General features: G+C 46.7%; 1 protein-coding gene across 1 annotated transcript; it reads left to right on the top strand.

Annotated features, from left to right (window-relative positions):
• The first annotated feature begins 1,797 nt into the window (after positions 1–1,797).
• On the top strand, positions 1,798–14,353 carry TRIM16 (tripartite motif containing 16). The gene is made up of 6 exons (XM_075014580.1): positions 1,798–2,247; positions 5,249–5,344; positions 8,092–8,325; positions 9,441–9,612; positions 12,396–12,491; positions 12,805–14,353. Exons 1-6 carry the CDS (start codon positions 1,972–1,974, stop codon positions 13,443–13,445), a joined length of 1,515 nt encoding a protein of 504 aa, XP_074870681.1. The 5' UTR covers positions 1,798–1,971; the 3' UTR covers positions 13,446–14,353.
• Positions 14,354–14,625: the final 272 nt, after the last annotated feature.

The raw sequence follows: 14,625 nt of genomic DNA, 5'->3' as shown, positions 1-14,625 counted from the left end.
CAAGCAGCAGCCTGCTCTGCTCGGCCTTGGCCTCCCAGCTCTCTGAGTCCCGTTTCTCCTCTGGTGGCTGGGAGCAGAGGCTGCTTCCTGCTGCTGAGGGTGTGGTGGAGTGGAGCAGGCTGCCACTGGTGCCACGTAGAGAGGTCAAGGGGAGTTAATCCCTGTTCCCACTGCCCACACCCCACCCCAAGTAAGCTGCCATCCCACTTTGCTGGAGGAGGTCTAGGGCAGCCTCTGGGGGATACCAAAGCACAGGGTTGGGGGTTGTCCTTGTCCTATGGTGGGACAGCTCTTCCTCTGAGACTTCTGAGAGGAGCCAACAGGGCCAAGGATTCCATTGCCGCTGGTGCCACACAGGTCAAAGTTTTCATAGGATTCAATATTCTTCTGGCTGTAGCCTGCAGTATAGTGGGGTAGGGTGCTGCTGAACAGCTTACGTGCTTCACCCAAGAGGTGGCTGCACATTCAGGGTAGATGAATGATCCCTATGTGTAATTTCAAAATGAGAAAGAACAGGTACAAGCCATGGTCCCTGGAAGCTGAGCACTTGGGTGGCCACCCAGGAGAGACTCCAGTACCATCCAGCTGACTAGCACAGTTCCCACAGCTGACGGCCTGTGTTTCTATTGGTGGTGCTCATCCACACGTCTCAGTGCATATAACAAAATTTATTCTGCACAGGGATGGAAAAAATTTAGAGAGAACTACTAGAGGCATCATATTCTATGTTAGCACTTGCATACCACATTATATCTTTTGAAAAAGAGCTCTAAAATCTTTAGTGCAGCCTATTCCTGCACCGTATTCCTTTGGTGCTCACACAATAAAACTGGGACTTAAACTGTATCAGCTGTGCTACCCAGGAGCGACGGGCGGCTAAAAGTCGAAAAGAAAATGAGCTCATATTTTGTGCAGAAAGATCCCAAACAGTGTGTGGATATAAATAATCGCTGCCTGACCACTTGGCCTTTCATGGTGAAGTGGTTGCAAGATGAAAAATGCTACCTACAAATACTAAACACAGTTAGCGGGACGATTCTTGGCTGTCTCACTCAGATGTTAGTCAGTGCTTGCTTACTCAGTAATGCCATTTGAATAAAAAAACTCATCCAGGCATCCCAATATGGCCTACTCAAGGAGAGGTTTGCCATGGAAAGACACCAAGATCTGGCTCTCTTATATTAAGAGCTCTACGTTTTGTTAGGGTACAGGGACAAACATTTTCCATCAAAACTTTTTTTTGCTTTGGAAATCTGGGTATGTGGTAAAATGAACATTGCGGCAGAAAGGGATTCCTTTTCTTTGAAAATTTGTGATTTTTTTTGGTTGAAAATGCAAACCAATTTTTTCTGGGTTTATTTTCAGCTGTTTTCAGCTGAAACTTTGTGGATTCCTGAGGAATATTTGAAATTTTACTTTTGGGTGGGAGAAACTAAACTTTATCCACGTAGTTCTGCAGACAGGAGGTAGGGTTCAAACAGAGCGAAAGTGACAAGAGGGACAGCTGTATGAAGCAGCACTTATTTAGAGCTCACATACCTGTTTGCTGCTTGGCTCTGATTGCAGTTCCACTTCCTGAAAGGGGCTGGAAAGCGTTAACCGCTTCAGGCACTTGGGTGAGTTAGGTGTGTCACTTTCTTTCATTCTTCCTGCTCTGTGCAGTTACTGAGTGCACACCTTGGAAGGCAGAGGAACTTGGAAATGGCTGGCCGTGACTCCCAGGAACTGGTGCTTGGTACCCCTGTTCCGAAGGAAAAGGGGTTCCAGGTTGGTGAGGGCAGTGATTTCTCAGGTGAGAGAACAGAGGGTGAAGAGACGAATGGCCATGAAAGGCCTGAAGCCACTAGCCCAGGATCTGACGGGCAGGGTGATTTGATTGTAAATGGCTCCGAGAAGACAATAGGCCAGCCCAGCTCTCTGGAGCAGAAGAACGGTCTGGGAGATGGACAAGTGATCCTTTGTGACTTCTGTATGGATCAGAAGGCCCCAGCAGTGAAGTCCTGCCTGACCTGTATGGTGAATTACTGTGAGGACCACCTCCGGCCTCACCTGGAGAACAGCAAGCTGAGGAGCCACAAACTGATGGACCCTGCAAAGGACATTGATCTGCAGACCTGCGAGGCTCACAAGGGCCACTTGGGGTGGTTCTGCCAGACCGACCTGGTGTGTGTCTGCGAGGAGTGCCTGGCCGAAGAGCACCAGGGGCACAACTTGCTTACCTGTGAGGCTGCCAGGAGGGACAATGAGGTGAGTCACTGTCTGGTATTTATTGGTCTTCACTGAGGTACTGCGTGAGCCAGGTTGCCACGGGCCATAGGGACAGGGTGGGGCCAAGGGCATCCTCACTCACAGATGGTATATACTGGTCTTACACTGGTGACATCAGTGGTTTACACCTAATTGAAGCCTAATTGAAGAGAGGAGTCCTGGGTCTTGCCTGGTCTGTGGCCACATGTAGAGCTTTTGGTTTCGTCAATGAGTTACTTGTACTAGTCTCAAAGAGGGTTTTGTTTTCCATGTCTGTGGGCCAAATCTTCTGGTTCTACCCTTCCAAAATCACTGCTCACGTTTGGTGTAAAGCAGGAGTAACCCCTCTAACATCAATGGGCCCGAAAGTCCAGGGCCTGAGGCCTTGTGTCACCATTTCCCCTTGTGCTGAGGAGGTATTAAATAGCTGCTGTTCCAATTGTGAGCTCAGAACTGGGCCCAATGGAGGCACAAAGGAGCAAGACCCACTGAGGGGGTGAGGTGGGCACCCTGACTTAGTAAGGGCTGAATAAAGTCTCTAGGATTTGCCCTTACTGTGCACCATAGCACAGTACATAAGTGCAAAAGACTCTGGTTTTACGAGTACACATGTGCATGGGGTGACAGCACTGATGCTGCCTCCTGCACAGAGTGAGACTCAAATCTGTGCCCTTTGCAGTTCCCTTCCCTTCCCACTCCAGGCGGGTTGGAGGGACACAGGGGAACAGGCTCCACTCTGGGTAGCGTTTGTCCTACCTGCACGCAAAGCTGTGTGAAAAATGCTGCTGATTTGTTTAGAACCTGTGGATGGGCTGAAGGTTTCTGGGTTTGAAATGAGCCGATCTTGTCTCTCAGTGCTGTGTGCTTGATACAGGACATTCTAGCTGTGCCCTAGAGCGGGCGTTGCCCAGGCCACCTGGCATCCGGATGGTATGTGAGAATCCAACAGGCCCTTTCGTGTTAGTACTGTGGATAAAATTGCTTAACAACCTGCGGGACCCAGGCATCCGAGTCCCATTTGCAAAAGTGACTTTGGGGCGGTTTTAAAAGGTACGGCGCCTTGCGGGGATTTGTGTGGAAATCGGGTCAGGTGCCTGGGTGCCTGGGGTCCACTAAGCACATACCTGGCTGTTTGGGTGCATGGACATCTTTCGAATCCTGGCCATTAGTCACCTTTGAAACTGGGACCTGGGGTCCAAAGTCACCGAGCTGCTGTTGACAAATTTTCCATATGACACATTTAGGTGGTTAATTGGGGGGAGGGGACATGATCCTGCAGACGCTACTTGTAGGTGCCGTCCTTACTAACACAAAATGGGACCGCTTGCCTGAGGAAAGGGGGGACTCGTGAGTAAAGAAATCCCTGCTCCTGTTTGCTTCTCCCCCTGAGGAGCCTCTCTCCGCTCCCTCTTTGCACACACCTGTGAGTAAAGCATATGTCCAGGCAGCTGCTGTGAATCACAGCCTTAGCCGACGGGTGGAGACAGTTTCCAGTTGTCCTTGCAGCATCTATGAAGTAACCTTTCCTGTTCTGACATGCCCGCATGGGATCTGACAGCCAGGGTCTATTCTTGCAGTTGAAGGCTTCACATTATCATCCCCAATCCCAACCCCCTTCTCCTGCTCCACGGTTCCACCACTGGCTTTGCAGAGTTCAGAGCCAGCGTGAGTTTTCTCTCTTTTCTGATTATCTTGCACTTAGCACACTCCTTCCCCACTATTTCATCATTTAACACCTTCCAGGTCTCAATAGCATTCACACACATGATACCGTTCCTCCTGTGGACGCTTGTGTTACCGCCCACATGTGGGCTCAAACCCCGGACCTCAGGAGCTTAGTGCAGGAGCCTTTACAGTAGGAGCTAAACGCTGGTTGCCTTTCAGCTAAGGCTCTAGAGGAGACTCAGTCTTTTTCTGTGTAAGTGCTCTAGGTGCCACCACATGGGACAGTAGATGTCTGGGTTATGCTTGGGCTGTTTGCAGCAGCAGCAACAACAAAAAAAGATAAAACGTGTGGCCTGGAATGTGCTGTGGAATATATTTCTCTTTTGCTGCTTGGGGATGGCAGATGCACAAAGGACGAAAGACTAGGAGGCACTGTTGAATAATTCCTATTGCTTATTTTATTGGGAAACCAATTCTGAGTCACTCCTGGTACTCTTTGATGAATGGTCAATACTGCTGTAGACCTGTAGGGTCAGGCTCCCAAGGAGGCTCAAATCCCATCTATATGCTTAAGTGAAGAGGTCAGATTTTCAAAAGTGTCCAGCACCTAGCAGTTGGAACTGCTGGGTTCTGAGTAATCTCAGATAACCACGCATGGTCTTATTTATAGATGTCTAACTTTCTTTTAAATGTATTTAAGCTTTAGTCTACATTATCATGTGGCAGGGAGTTCCACAGGCCATTAGACATCCAAACTCAGAAGATATGGAGTTTAGAATTGGTCTGGATCAACCAAACATTTGGCTCCTTCTGTGAATTTGTGATGTCTTCAAAATTAGACCAGAAAATTCACGAGAATAACCTTTTCTGGGAGAGTTTTAGCATTCTAGCTCAAGTCCAGGTGTGAAACCAAGGGTCTTGGTTCTTTGCTCACTTGTAAATCAGGAATAATGGCACAGAAGGTGTGAAAACAGGTGTGAAAACCAATATAAGTGAGAGAAGAGTTAGAACCCAGAAGGGAGAGGGCAACGTCTTTCAGAACCTAGAAAAGCTTAGCTTCGCATTTGGTTATAGAAATGTTCCAAGATTTCTGACTCAGTCCCAAGTCCCAATTTTGTCTGTTGCTGGAAAAAATGACCTATTCCCCAGCTCAGATAAATCTAATAAAAAGTGTCAGGTGTTTTGAGTTCGTGGGCTCTTCTTTTTCATGGGAAACAGCATGGTCTTCAGTAGCGCTGCTTTGGGTACCCAGAAACTAGGTGGAGAGGTTCACAAGCCCTCTCCTGGCTGATCATCGTGACAGTGGATTGCTAACACTTGCTTCATCCCTTCATAGAGTGAACTTCTGCAGACCCAAGAGGAGTACAATTGGAAACTGAAGTCTGCTGAAAATGCAATTGTCAAGTTGAAGAATAATACACAGTCTATAGTGGTAAGGACAGGAGTTGGGTAATTTCTCCTCCTCAGGTTTAAGTTAACCAAAAATAATGGCACGAAAATGGGAGTATGATCTTTAAAGGGAGCCTGGATAAAGGTCTTACACTCCTGTATGTGTGAAGTGCAGGTAGCCTCCATGTTCCTGTCATGCACAGACATCTCCATGCCTGTCCCATGCTGCCACTGATGTATGGCATGCTCTTCCCTCTGTGGTCCCAAGCCACTACTCACTCTCCATTAAAAACCCTCTTTTGGGATGCCAACATGAAGCAAGACAGTAACAATGGGGCAAGTTGGGACTGGCCTGATTTATCAAGGAAGGATGTGTAGGAAGCTAACTCAAGACTTGGCACGGGGTCGGAGGAGAGAGATCAATTGCTGACTCTGCCACGGATTTCCTGCATGACCCGGGGCAAGTCATTCAGGCTAGGGCTACACTGTAGCTCCATCTCGGAATAACTTACACAACGTGCATTGAGCAAATTGCATAAGGCATGTCAAGGTAACTTATTTCTAGCTCAGCGCAGGCTACACGGCGCCGAAGTTGGAAATAAATGCCTATTTCGAACTTCCTGCTAGCCAATGAAGGGTAGTGGGAATGAAATACCGCACTCAAAATAGCCTTGCACAGTGTTTGGCCAAAGGATTTCTATTTTGGGATACAAATGTATCCTGAAATAGGAACCTCAGTGTAACCTTGCCCTTAGTCTCCCTGCGGCTGTGGTTCCAACCTGTGCGACAGGGGAATAGCACTGCCTTGCCTCTCAGGGGTGTTGTGAGGATCAATATATTGAAAACTGTGTGGTGCTCAGACATGACAGTAATGGCGGGCAGGTAAGTACCTCAGACAGAGAGATTTATACTATTGAGCACTGAGCCCACTTAGTACATGAAACAACTCCGCTGAGCTGAGCCATGACAATGCCCCCTCACCTATTGCACAGCTTCAGGACTGTACTGTATTATCAAAGCCCATGACTGGCCCTGCCCAAAGACTTCCCTGTTGATGGCTGCCCTGCACTTGGTGTTTCATGTCAGAAGTTAGATTGTGAACTTGCCCAGGCACAGACCAGGAGGGAAAATTCCGACCTCCTTGAAAGCAACAGCAGCACTTCTACTGACTTCAGAGGGGCCAGGATTTCATTCCAGGGCTTTGTATCCGTCCTGTGAAGTCTCTACACAGTATTCTATGGCAGTGCACAATCCTACTAGCGACCGTGTGCCTTTATGGAGCTATCGATATTGTTTCATGAGAACTACCCCTCTGATTTCCTCCAAGTCCTCCCCCCCAGCAGTTTAACACAGGCAAAGCTGACGGTGAGTTTCATACAGATCGGAGATGGGGGCTAAGCTGTTACGATAGCTGCCATGTTGGCTGACACTGAAGATTGAACTCAGAGCTAAAAGCATGAGCCATCACAGCTGAGCTAAGAGTCCCTACATGGGGCTGTAACCAGTTAATTTCCTCTGGGGATTGTGCACAGAAAGGGACCTGTAACAAACATTCACCCGTTAGTTACACAGGGATGCCGAATCCCGAATTAATTAGACAACTGCACGGTTCAAACTCACCCTCAGCCTTGCTGTGCATTTATCCTGAAAAGTGACTACAAAAAGACTTAGTGGGGTCCTTGCCTGCACAGAATGGCAACACCCAGAGGCCACGTGACAATTAAAATGCACCCATATCAAAAGCTGAAACACTCCACTGAATTCCGGGCTTGTTTTGAATGGTGGGAGAGATTTTTGTTTATCTCAAGAGGGAATGCTTCCAAATGCCAAAAGATTTAGCGATTCCAGGGCAGGATCATCTTTGTGTGGGCTTCTGTTGTGGAGAATCAACCCAGAACCATTGTTTGATGATATCATCCATCCGTCTCTGTGAGGCATCTTCGGTGAGTCACATCACCACAGGGCATTGGGCTGCCAAAGAGCAGCGTTATGTTTAAACAATTGGAAAAGGTGATGAATCATATTCATGTTTGCCCTCTTGAAAGGGTGCTGAGCCAGTACCATTTTATGTATTTCCACAGATTTCACTCCATGGTACAACCTCCACAGCTGCTTCCTGGATAGCATGGTGCTGATGCTGTTTTTCTGCATGGCAATTCATGGTCCTTCCAGAACAAACCCTCAGGGCAATGGCTAATGAGACGCAAAGCTCTTCATTGCTAGGTGGCTGTTTCAAATCTGGGGAAAAACCATTGTCTCCTTATGGCCATTTGATGGCTTCTGTGAGATAATTTGGTGGCACAAGTCCTTTTAACAGTATCCAGCAGTTCCACAAGTTGAACTCACTTAACCCTTCTGTCACACACTGGCATTTCCCTGGCTCAGACCCTCAGTCAGGCAGCATCCAACAGCACTAAATTCCTTCCAGGGTGTTCAGAAGCATGCTGGGGCATAAGACCAGAATCTGCTGGAAATGGTTTGGGAAGCTCCTTGTAAATAAATGTGTGGCCTCCTTTTGGAATATGGGGGAGTGTGGTGGGGTCTTTCAGAATCTGGGGTGTTTGACCATGCATTGATCTGCTGTGGGTTCCAGTTCCTTGGTTTGGATCCACTGTTTAGCTGTGGCTGCCATTGGCTTTGTGGTGTGGAGGAATATCCACAGTGATTAGAAAATGTTGTTTGCACGTCTTGATGCATTATTTGCTGGTAAGGCGCAGTGGCAACACTGCAATGCTGATGGCAGCAAGAGCATGCAGAAAGAGAAGGCAGAGGTGGCTTTTGTTCCTGTAGAGTTCTGTCTCCGGAGTGAAGAGCCTGGTGACCAGGCAGTTTGGGGAGCTGCTAGAGGCCGTCAGGATGGCTCAGTCAGAGGTCCTGGCATTTCTAGAAGAGAAGGAGCGTGTGGCGGTGAATCAAGCCAATGGGATAAAGACCCATCTGGAACACAAATGTGCTGCCATGGAAGAGAATAAACTCAGACTGGAGAAGATGGCCAGCCACACCAGTGACATCCTGTTCCTTAAGGTATCATGATGGACAAGGCCCTTCCATTACAAAGGCCTGGGGGACGGTCTGCCTGGAGATTAGTTTCTGGTTTGAAGCATTTAGGGCAAGTGTGAAGTGAGATCAGATGGCAGTACACCATTCTGTGACTGAAAAATGGTGCCAGGCTTCCTAAGGACATTAGACCCAGCCTGCATCTTCTGTAATCGGAAGTGGAGATTCAAATTCAGAAATTCAGAACTGACTGGACTCCCCTGGGTTGTGGAATGTAGGACAGGGAATGTCAAAAGCAGCTCCCAGTTCTAAAGTAATTTGAAATCTGTGAGGTGAGAGGGGGAAAGATTTTTTTCACCTTTGTTTTTAAAGAAGGAAAAAGTTTCTTCAAATCTCTAATGGCCCCATTTTTTGAGCCAAAAGTGGGCAAAGCTCCTGGGTGAAGAAATAGAACTTTGCCCTAGTGGCTTTTATCTATTTCTAGAAGTTTCTAAGACGTCTTTTCATTCTCCCTGGAACTGGCTGAGAAGCATTATTAGCCTACAGCCAGCAGTCTTGCCGTTTCATTATAAATGCTGGGTGTGTTGCTTCCTTCATTATTTTACGACCAGACTCTTATTTTTCTAATGCCGTCAGTATGGGGATACTTGGGCTGCTGCTACACTACCATTCTCCTGTCGGAGGTGGCATGGTAACGAGGCAATTTGAAGCAGGCTAATGAGGCAATGAGGCATCAACGTGCATATTCAGTGCCTCATTAGCATAATGGCAGCCGTGCAAAGAGACTTCGAATTGCAGATTGACAGTGAAGATGGGGGCAGCTTGGAAATTAGCGCTCCACTTCGACATTCCCTTACTCTGATCTAGTTCTGTGGGAGTAAGTGAATGTCCAAGTGGGGCAGAGTTTGTCTGAGGAACCTTATGTTTAGCCTGATCTTAAAGATCTTCCATAGAAAAGGTTCCTCTATCAGCTGCATCGAGGTATTTCAAGGCGGCAAGGGAATGGAAAAGGTTAGAGGTCAGAGGCTGCTCCCACTAAAGTCAATTGGGATTTTGCCCGTAACTTCTTGGTGAGATGGATCTGGTGTGAAGTCAGCCAAATATACGAGGAAATGAACAAAAATAGATTTTTTTTTTGGCAGGAATATTGTGAATTCAAGAAGCACACAGGGGACGATGCACTTCCCAGTGTTTACATTGGACTGAAAGATAAACTGTCGGGGATCAGAAAGGTCATTGTGGAGTCAACAGATCACTTGCTAGAGCTTGTGCAAAGCTCTTATAAGGAAAAGCTCCAGGAGTTTGCAAAGGAAGGTGAGTCTCACCCTCTGCCTTGCAGCTGTTTAAATGGCTATGGTCTGAAGAAGTGGGTCTGTCCCATGAAAGCTCACCTAATAAATTATGCTGTTAGTCTTTAAAGTGCTACTTGACTGCTTTTTTGTTTTGATAGTATATAGACTAGCACAGCTCCCTCTCTGTTACTGTTTAAATGTGCATTTGCAGAGCTCAGCATGTGTGCAAACCAGATGGCAAAAGTCAGGCTCTGATAGAATGCATGCTTCTCAGGCTCCCAGGAATGAGCAGACTTGGGAATAGAGCACGGCAGATAATAATTCCTATCTGCAATGAGATCATCACACACTGTTAACAGATTGTGATGTAGAGATTGCGATTTTACTAGATGGCCAAGCATGAGAGACAAATGGGCGGATTAGGGGATGAGTGTGTTGGCAGGGATGTTTCTATGCAAGCACAACACTGTGATTAGAAAAGAGCGAGCAGAGTGTTCCATTCCCTGCTCCCACTTCATTTTAACTTTGTTCAGACTCTCTTTCACATAAGCAGCATGTCCAATCAGCAGTTAATGGTTTACTGTGTGAAAAGGCCTGGATATTTTTAAAGTGCACAGTAGAAATCTGATAGGCAACATGAGTCTGACACAAGCCAGCTGAATTCCTCACCCACCCATGCATTAGCATTATCAGCTGGCACTAATCAATCGCACTTGTTTATATGTAGTCACTCCTGTTTTCTCCAGTAAAACAAAGGTCATGTGCTGCTAGGGAACTAGTGCTCCCTCTTGCCAGCTGTCCAGCATCATAGCACCAATCCTGGCTTATCTGCTGTGCTGCTGAGTGTCTTGAAACAAATAACAAACAATCCTGTAGCACCTTAAAGACTGACAAATGTATTTATTAGGTAATGAGCTTTTGTGGGTTGAAGGAGTAAATAATTCTTCTTTATTAACTTTTTCCCCACCAGTCATAATTTTATAAACTTCTATCATATCCCCCTCCTTTATCCTCTCTTTTCCAAACTGAAAAGTCCCAGGCTTTCCTCATCTGTCATCATAAAATGCCAGTTCCTAATCCCTAATAATTTTTGCTGCCCTCTTCTGAACTTTTTCCAATACCAAGTGTTTTTTTTTTTTGAGATGAGGTGACCATTTCCACACACAATATTCAAGATATGGTTGTATCATGGATTTATAGAGAGGCAATAAGATAGTCTCTGTCTTATTCTCTATCCCCTTCTTAATGATTCTCAACGTTCTGTGAGGATTTTTGACTGCTGCTGCAAATTGAGTTTTCAGAAAGTTATCCATACTGACTCTAAGATCTCTCTCGAGTGTCAACAGTTCAACTTGCCCCCATCAGTTTATACATATAGCTGGGACTGTGTTTTCCAGTTTGAATTATTTTGCATTTATCCACATTGAAGTTCATATCTGTCATTTTGTTGACCAGTCACCTAGTTTTGTGAGATCCTTTAGGAGCACTTCATGGGCTGCTTTGGATTTAGGGTCTCATGACTTAACCGTCTTCAGCAGTTTTGTATCATCTGCAAATTTTGCCTCCATCAAACTGTAAAACTTGTTGAAGGTCAAAACAAGACTGAACTCTAGGAGTTATAGTGGATAGTTCTCTGAAGACATCCACGCAGTGTGCAGCGGCAGTTAATAAAGCAAATAGGATGTTAGGAATTATTAAAAAAGGGATAGATAATAAGACAAACGATATCGTACTTCCCCTATATAAAACTATGGTACGCCCACATCTTGAGTACTGCGTGCAGATATGGTCTCCTCACCTCAAAAAAAGATATATTGGCATTAGAAAAGGTTCAGAAAAGGGCGACTAAGATGATTAGGGGTTTGGAACGGGTCCCATATGGGGAGAGGCTAGAGAGACTGGGACTTTTCAGTCTGGAAAAGAGGCGATTGAGGGGCGATATGATAGAGGTATATAAAATCATGAATGGTGTGGAGAAAGTGAATATAGAAAAATTATTTACCTTTTCCCATAATACAAGAACTAGGGGACACCAAATGAAATTGATGGGTAGTAGGTTCAAAACTAATAAAAGGAAATTTGTCTTCACACAGCGCACAGTCAGCCTGTGGAACTCCTTGCCAGAGGAGGCTGTGAAGGCCAGGACTCTATTAGGGTTTAAAAAAGAGCTCGATAAAATTTTGCAGGTTAGGTCCATAAATGGCTATTAGCCAGGGGTAAAGTATGGTGCCCTAGCCTTCAGTACAAGGGCAGGAGATGGATGGCAGGAGATAAATCACTTGATCATTGTCTTCTGTTCTCCTTCTCTGGGGCACCTGGCATTGGCCACTGTCGGCAGACGGGATACTGGGCTGGATGGACCTTTGGTCTGACCCAGTATGGCCATTCTTATGTTCTTATGTTAATTCAAAAAATAATTAGATATGTTCATGGAGGGTAGGTCCATCAATGGTGACTGGCTAAAATAGGCAGGGATGCAACCCCATCCTCTGGGTGTCCCTTAATCTCTGAAAACCTGAGACTGGGGACTGCATAACAGGGGACGGATCAATTGCTGATTCCTCTGTTCTGTTCACCCCCTCTAACGCATCTGGCACCAGCCACTGCTGGAAGGCAGGACATGGGGCCAGAAGGACCATTTCTCTGCCCCGGTCTGGCCATTCTTATCTCCTGTCCCCTGGTCTGACAGAAGTGGCAGACAGCATGTGTGCCACTCCTCTGCTCTAGCTAGCTCACCTCAAAAGGGCTCACTAGTTTTATTCTCAGACAGCAAGCTGTGCACTCACTGTCTTTTTCTTGTTGAAGAGGATTGTGGGATCAAAACGATGGTGTCTGCAATCGTACCATCCAGGTACCACATGTCGGCTCCGGATCCAGAGATGAGGCAAGACTTTACGAAGTGTGAGTATTGGAAGTAATGGCTCTAAAGTAGGTGAGGCCCTGGAGGAGTGGGGAATGGGTGTTTGGCAGAGGTGTCTAGAAAGTGACCTGGTTCTGTAGTTTATCTTTGATTATCCACATCTTAGCTATCTTATGAAAATCGCCTGGGCTATCCAAAGGACTCCAGCTGTGCTGTGATGCACCGGTAATGGAGTGTATACAGTACTGGAGTAGGACCCATAGCTCATATCTTGGGTTAGTTAAGCAGCAGAAAGAGTATCCCTTGGAAAAGCCATGTTAGCCATGCCAGTAACCATTTTCTTTTTTCATTTAGACACATGCCCGTTAATGTTTGACCCAGTCACAGCCCACCGATATCTCAGGCTCTTGGAGGACAACCACAAAGTAACCAACACCGCTCCCTGGGAACACTCCTACCCAGACCACCCTGAAAGATTTGAGCACTGGCGCCAGGTGCTGTCAGACACGAGCTTGTATATGGGCCGCTACTACTTTGAGGTTGAAATAAGTGGAGCTGGCATTTACATTGGGATGACGTACAAAAGCATTGACCGGAAGGGGTCAGAAAGCAACAGCTGCATCTCGGGGAATAACTTTTCCTGGAGCATCCAGTGGAATGGCAAGAGCTTCTCTGCATGGCACAGTGATGTGGAGACACCACTGAAAACAGACCCATTCAGTCAGATAGGGGTCTATCTGGACTACCCCAAGGGCACCTTGTCCTTCTATGGCATCACCCCAGACACCATGACTCTGATACACAAGTTTGAGTGCGAATTTGCTGAGCCAGTCTACCCTGCGTTCTGGCTTTCGAAGAAAGAAAACTCCATCCAGATAATCAAAGCAGGGGATGCTGAGGAGAAGACTCCAGCCTCTTGGGCTTCCCCAGAAGAAGCTGCTCCTTCCAACACATGCTCAGCGTCCATGGTGGCAGGATTGGCTGAGGGTCCATGAACAAAGCTGTTCTCAGCTTTCTATGCCTGGAAAAGACCTTTTAGGTCATGTAGTTTATCTCCCAATATAGCTTGTTCCCTGCTATTTATTCCTGAATGCTTTGTTCTGTAGGCTTCTGCCTTACTTAAACGTGATGGGTATTCTAACGGTTCCTTTGAGAAACTACCCCAGCTGCGATAGACCTGATTCTGCAATTAGTTATGATGGTGTAAGCCGGGTGTAACTCTAGGGAAGTTAGCCTGGGTGATTTATGCCAATTGGAGATCTGGAGTGGGGCTAGGCTGGTGCACAGGCTATGTCAGAGGTGGATCAGGCACTAATAAGTCAACATCTCACCATATCAAAAGTATTCATAATATTCAACCAACACGTCTTTTGCTCAGTTTCATTCTGTTACACCTGCTCTCACAGGAGGCAGAATGAGTCAGTGGTTAGGCAGGCTGCTCCAGCAACTGGAGAGCTATCATGGGGGTAGGGGGACCAGTGTTCTCCTCCCTGAACCAACACAATCTCCTTGTGTGATGTCAGGCAAGTTGCTCTGTGTCTCAGTGTCCTACCTGTTGGGTGTTGCGAAGATAAACACCCCAAAGAGGGTGAGATGCTCATACCACAGCGGCTGGCACTTAAGCAGCTTAGGGAGAATGCTGGCCTGGCCTGGCGAACTTCTGTTCCTGAGTTGACCGGAGACCCTGTGCAACTGCATCTTTGTGCCTCTGCTAACTGATGTGTAAAATGGGACAAGTATGCTAGCCCACCATTGTACAGCGAGGCAGCTCTGCAGTGCACATTTCTATACTGGTTTGACCTGTAAGTGCCATCAGTCTGGTTCCACTTTGGTTTAGGTGGAGTCCATCCTTCTGTATAAGCTCTCCCTACCCCAAAAGCTTCCCCCATTTCTAATAAATTTAACCCCCTCCTCCCTACACCATCGTCTCACCCATGTTTTGAGACTCTGAATTTCTGCCTGCTTACTTGGCCCTGCATGTGGAACTAGAAGCATTTCTGAAAATGCCAGCAGTGAGGTCCTGGATTTCAGTCTCTTTCCTAGCAACCTACATTTAGCCCCCAGGAAGTCTCTCCTACCCTTCCCTATGTCACTGGTACCTACATGTACCACGACCACTGGCTACTCCCCAGCACTACACATAAGTCTATCTAGATGCCTCGAGAGATCCAAAAC

Source organism: Carettochelys insculpta, chromosome 20 (genome assembly GCF_033958435.1).
Source record: "Carettochelys insculpta isolate YL-2023 chromosome 20, ASM3395843v1, whole genome shotgun sequence".
NCBI lineage: Eukaryota > Metazoa > Chordata > Testudines > Carettochelyidae > Carettochelys > Carettochelys insculpta.
Note: the sequence above shows the minus strand (reverse complement) of the source record. Positions and strands in the feature narration are given on the sequence as shown.

Bases quoted from the DNA above. Each gene is read 5' to 3' on its own strand.
- TRIM16 (XM_075014580.1), top strand. From the start codon at position 1,972: ATGGATCAGAAGGCCCCAGCAGTGAAGTCCTGCCTGACCTGTATGGTG. The intron at 2,248-5,248 runs GTGAGTCACTGT...ATCCCTTCATAG, and splicing joins CTGCCAGGAGGGACAATGAG to AGTGAACTTCTGCAGACCCA. The intron at 8,326-9,440 runs GTATCATGATGG...TTTTTTTGGCAG, and splicing joins GTGACATCCTGTTCCTTAAG to GAATATTGTGAATTCAAGAA.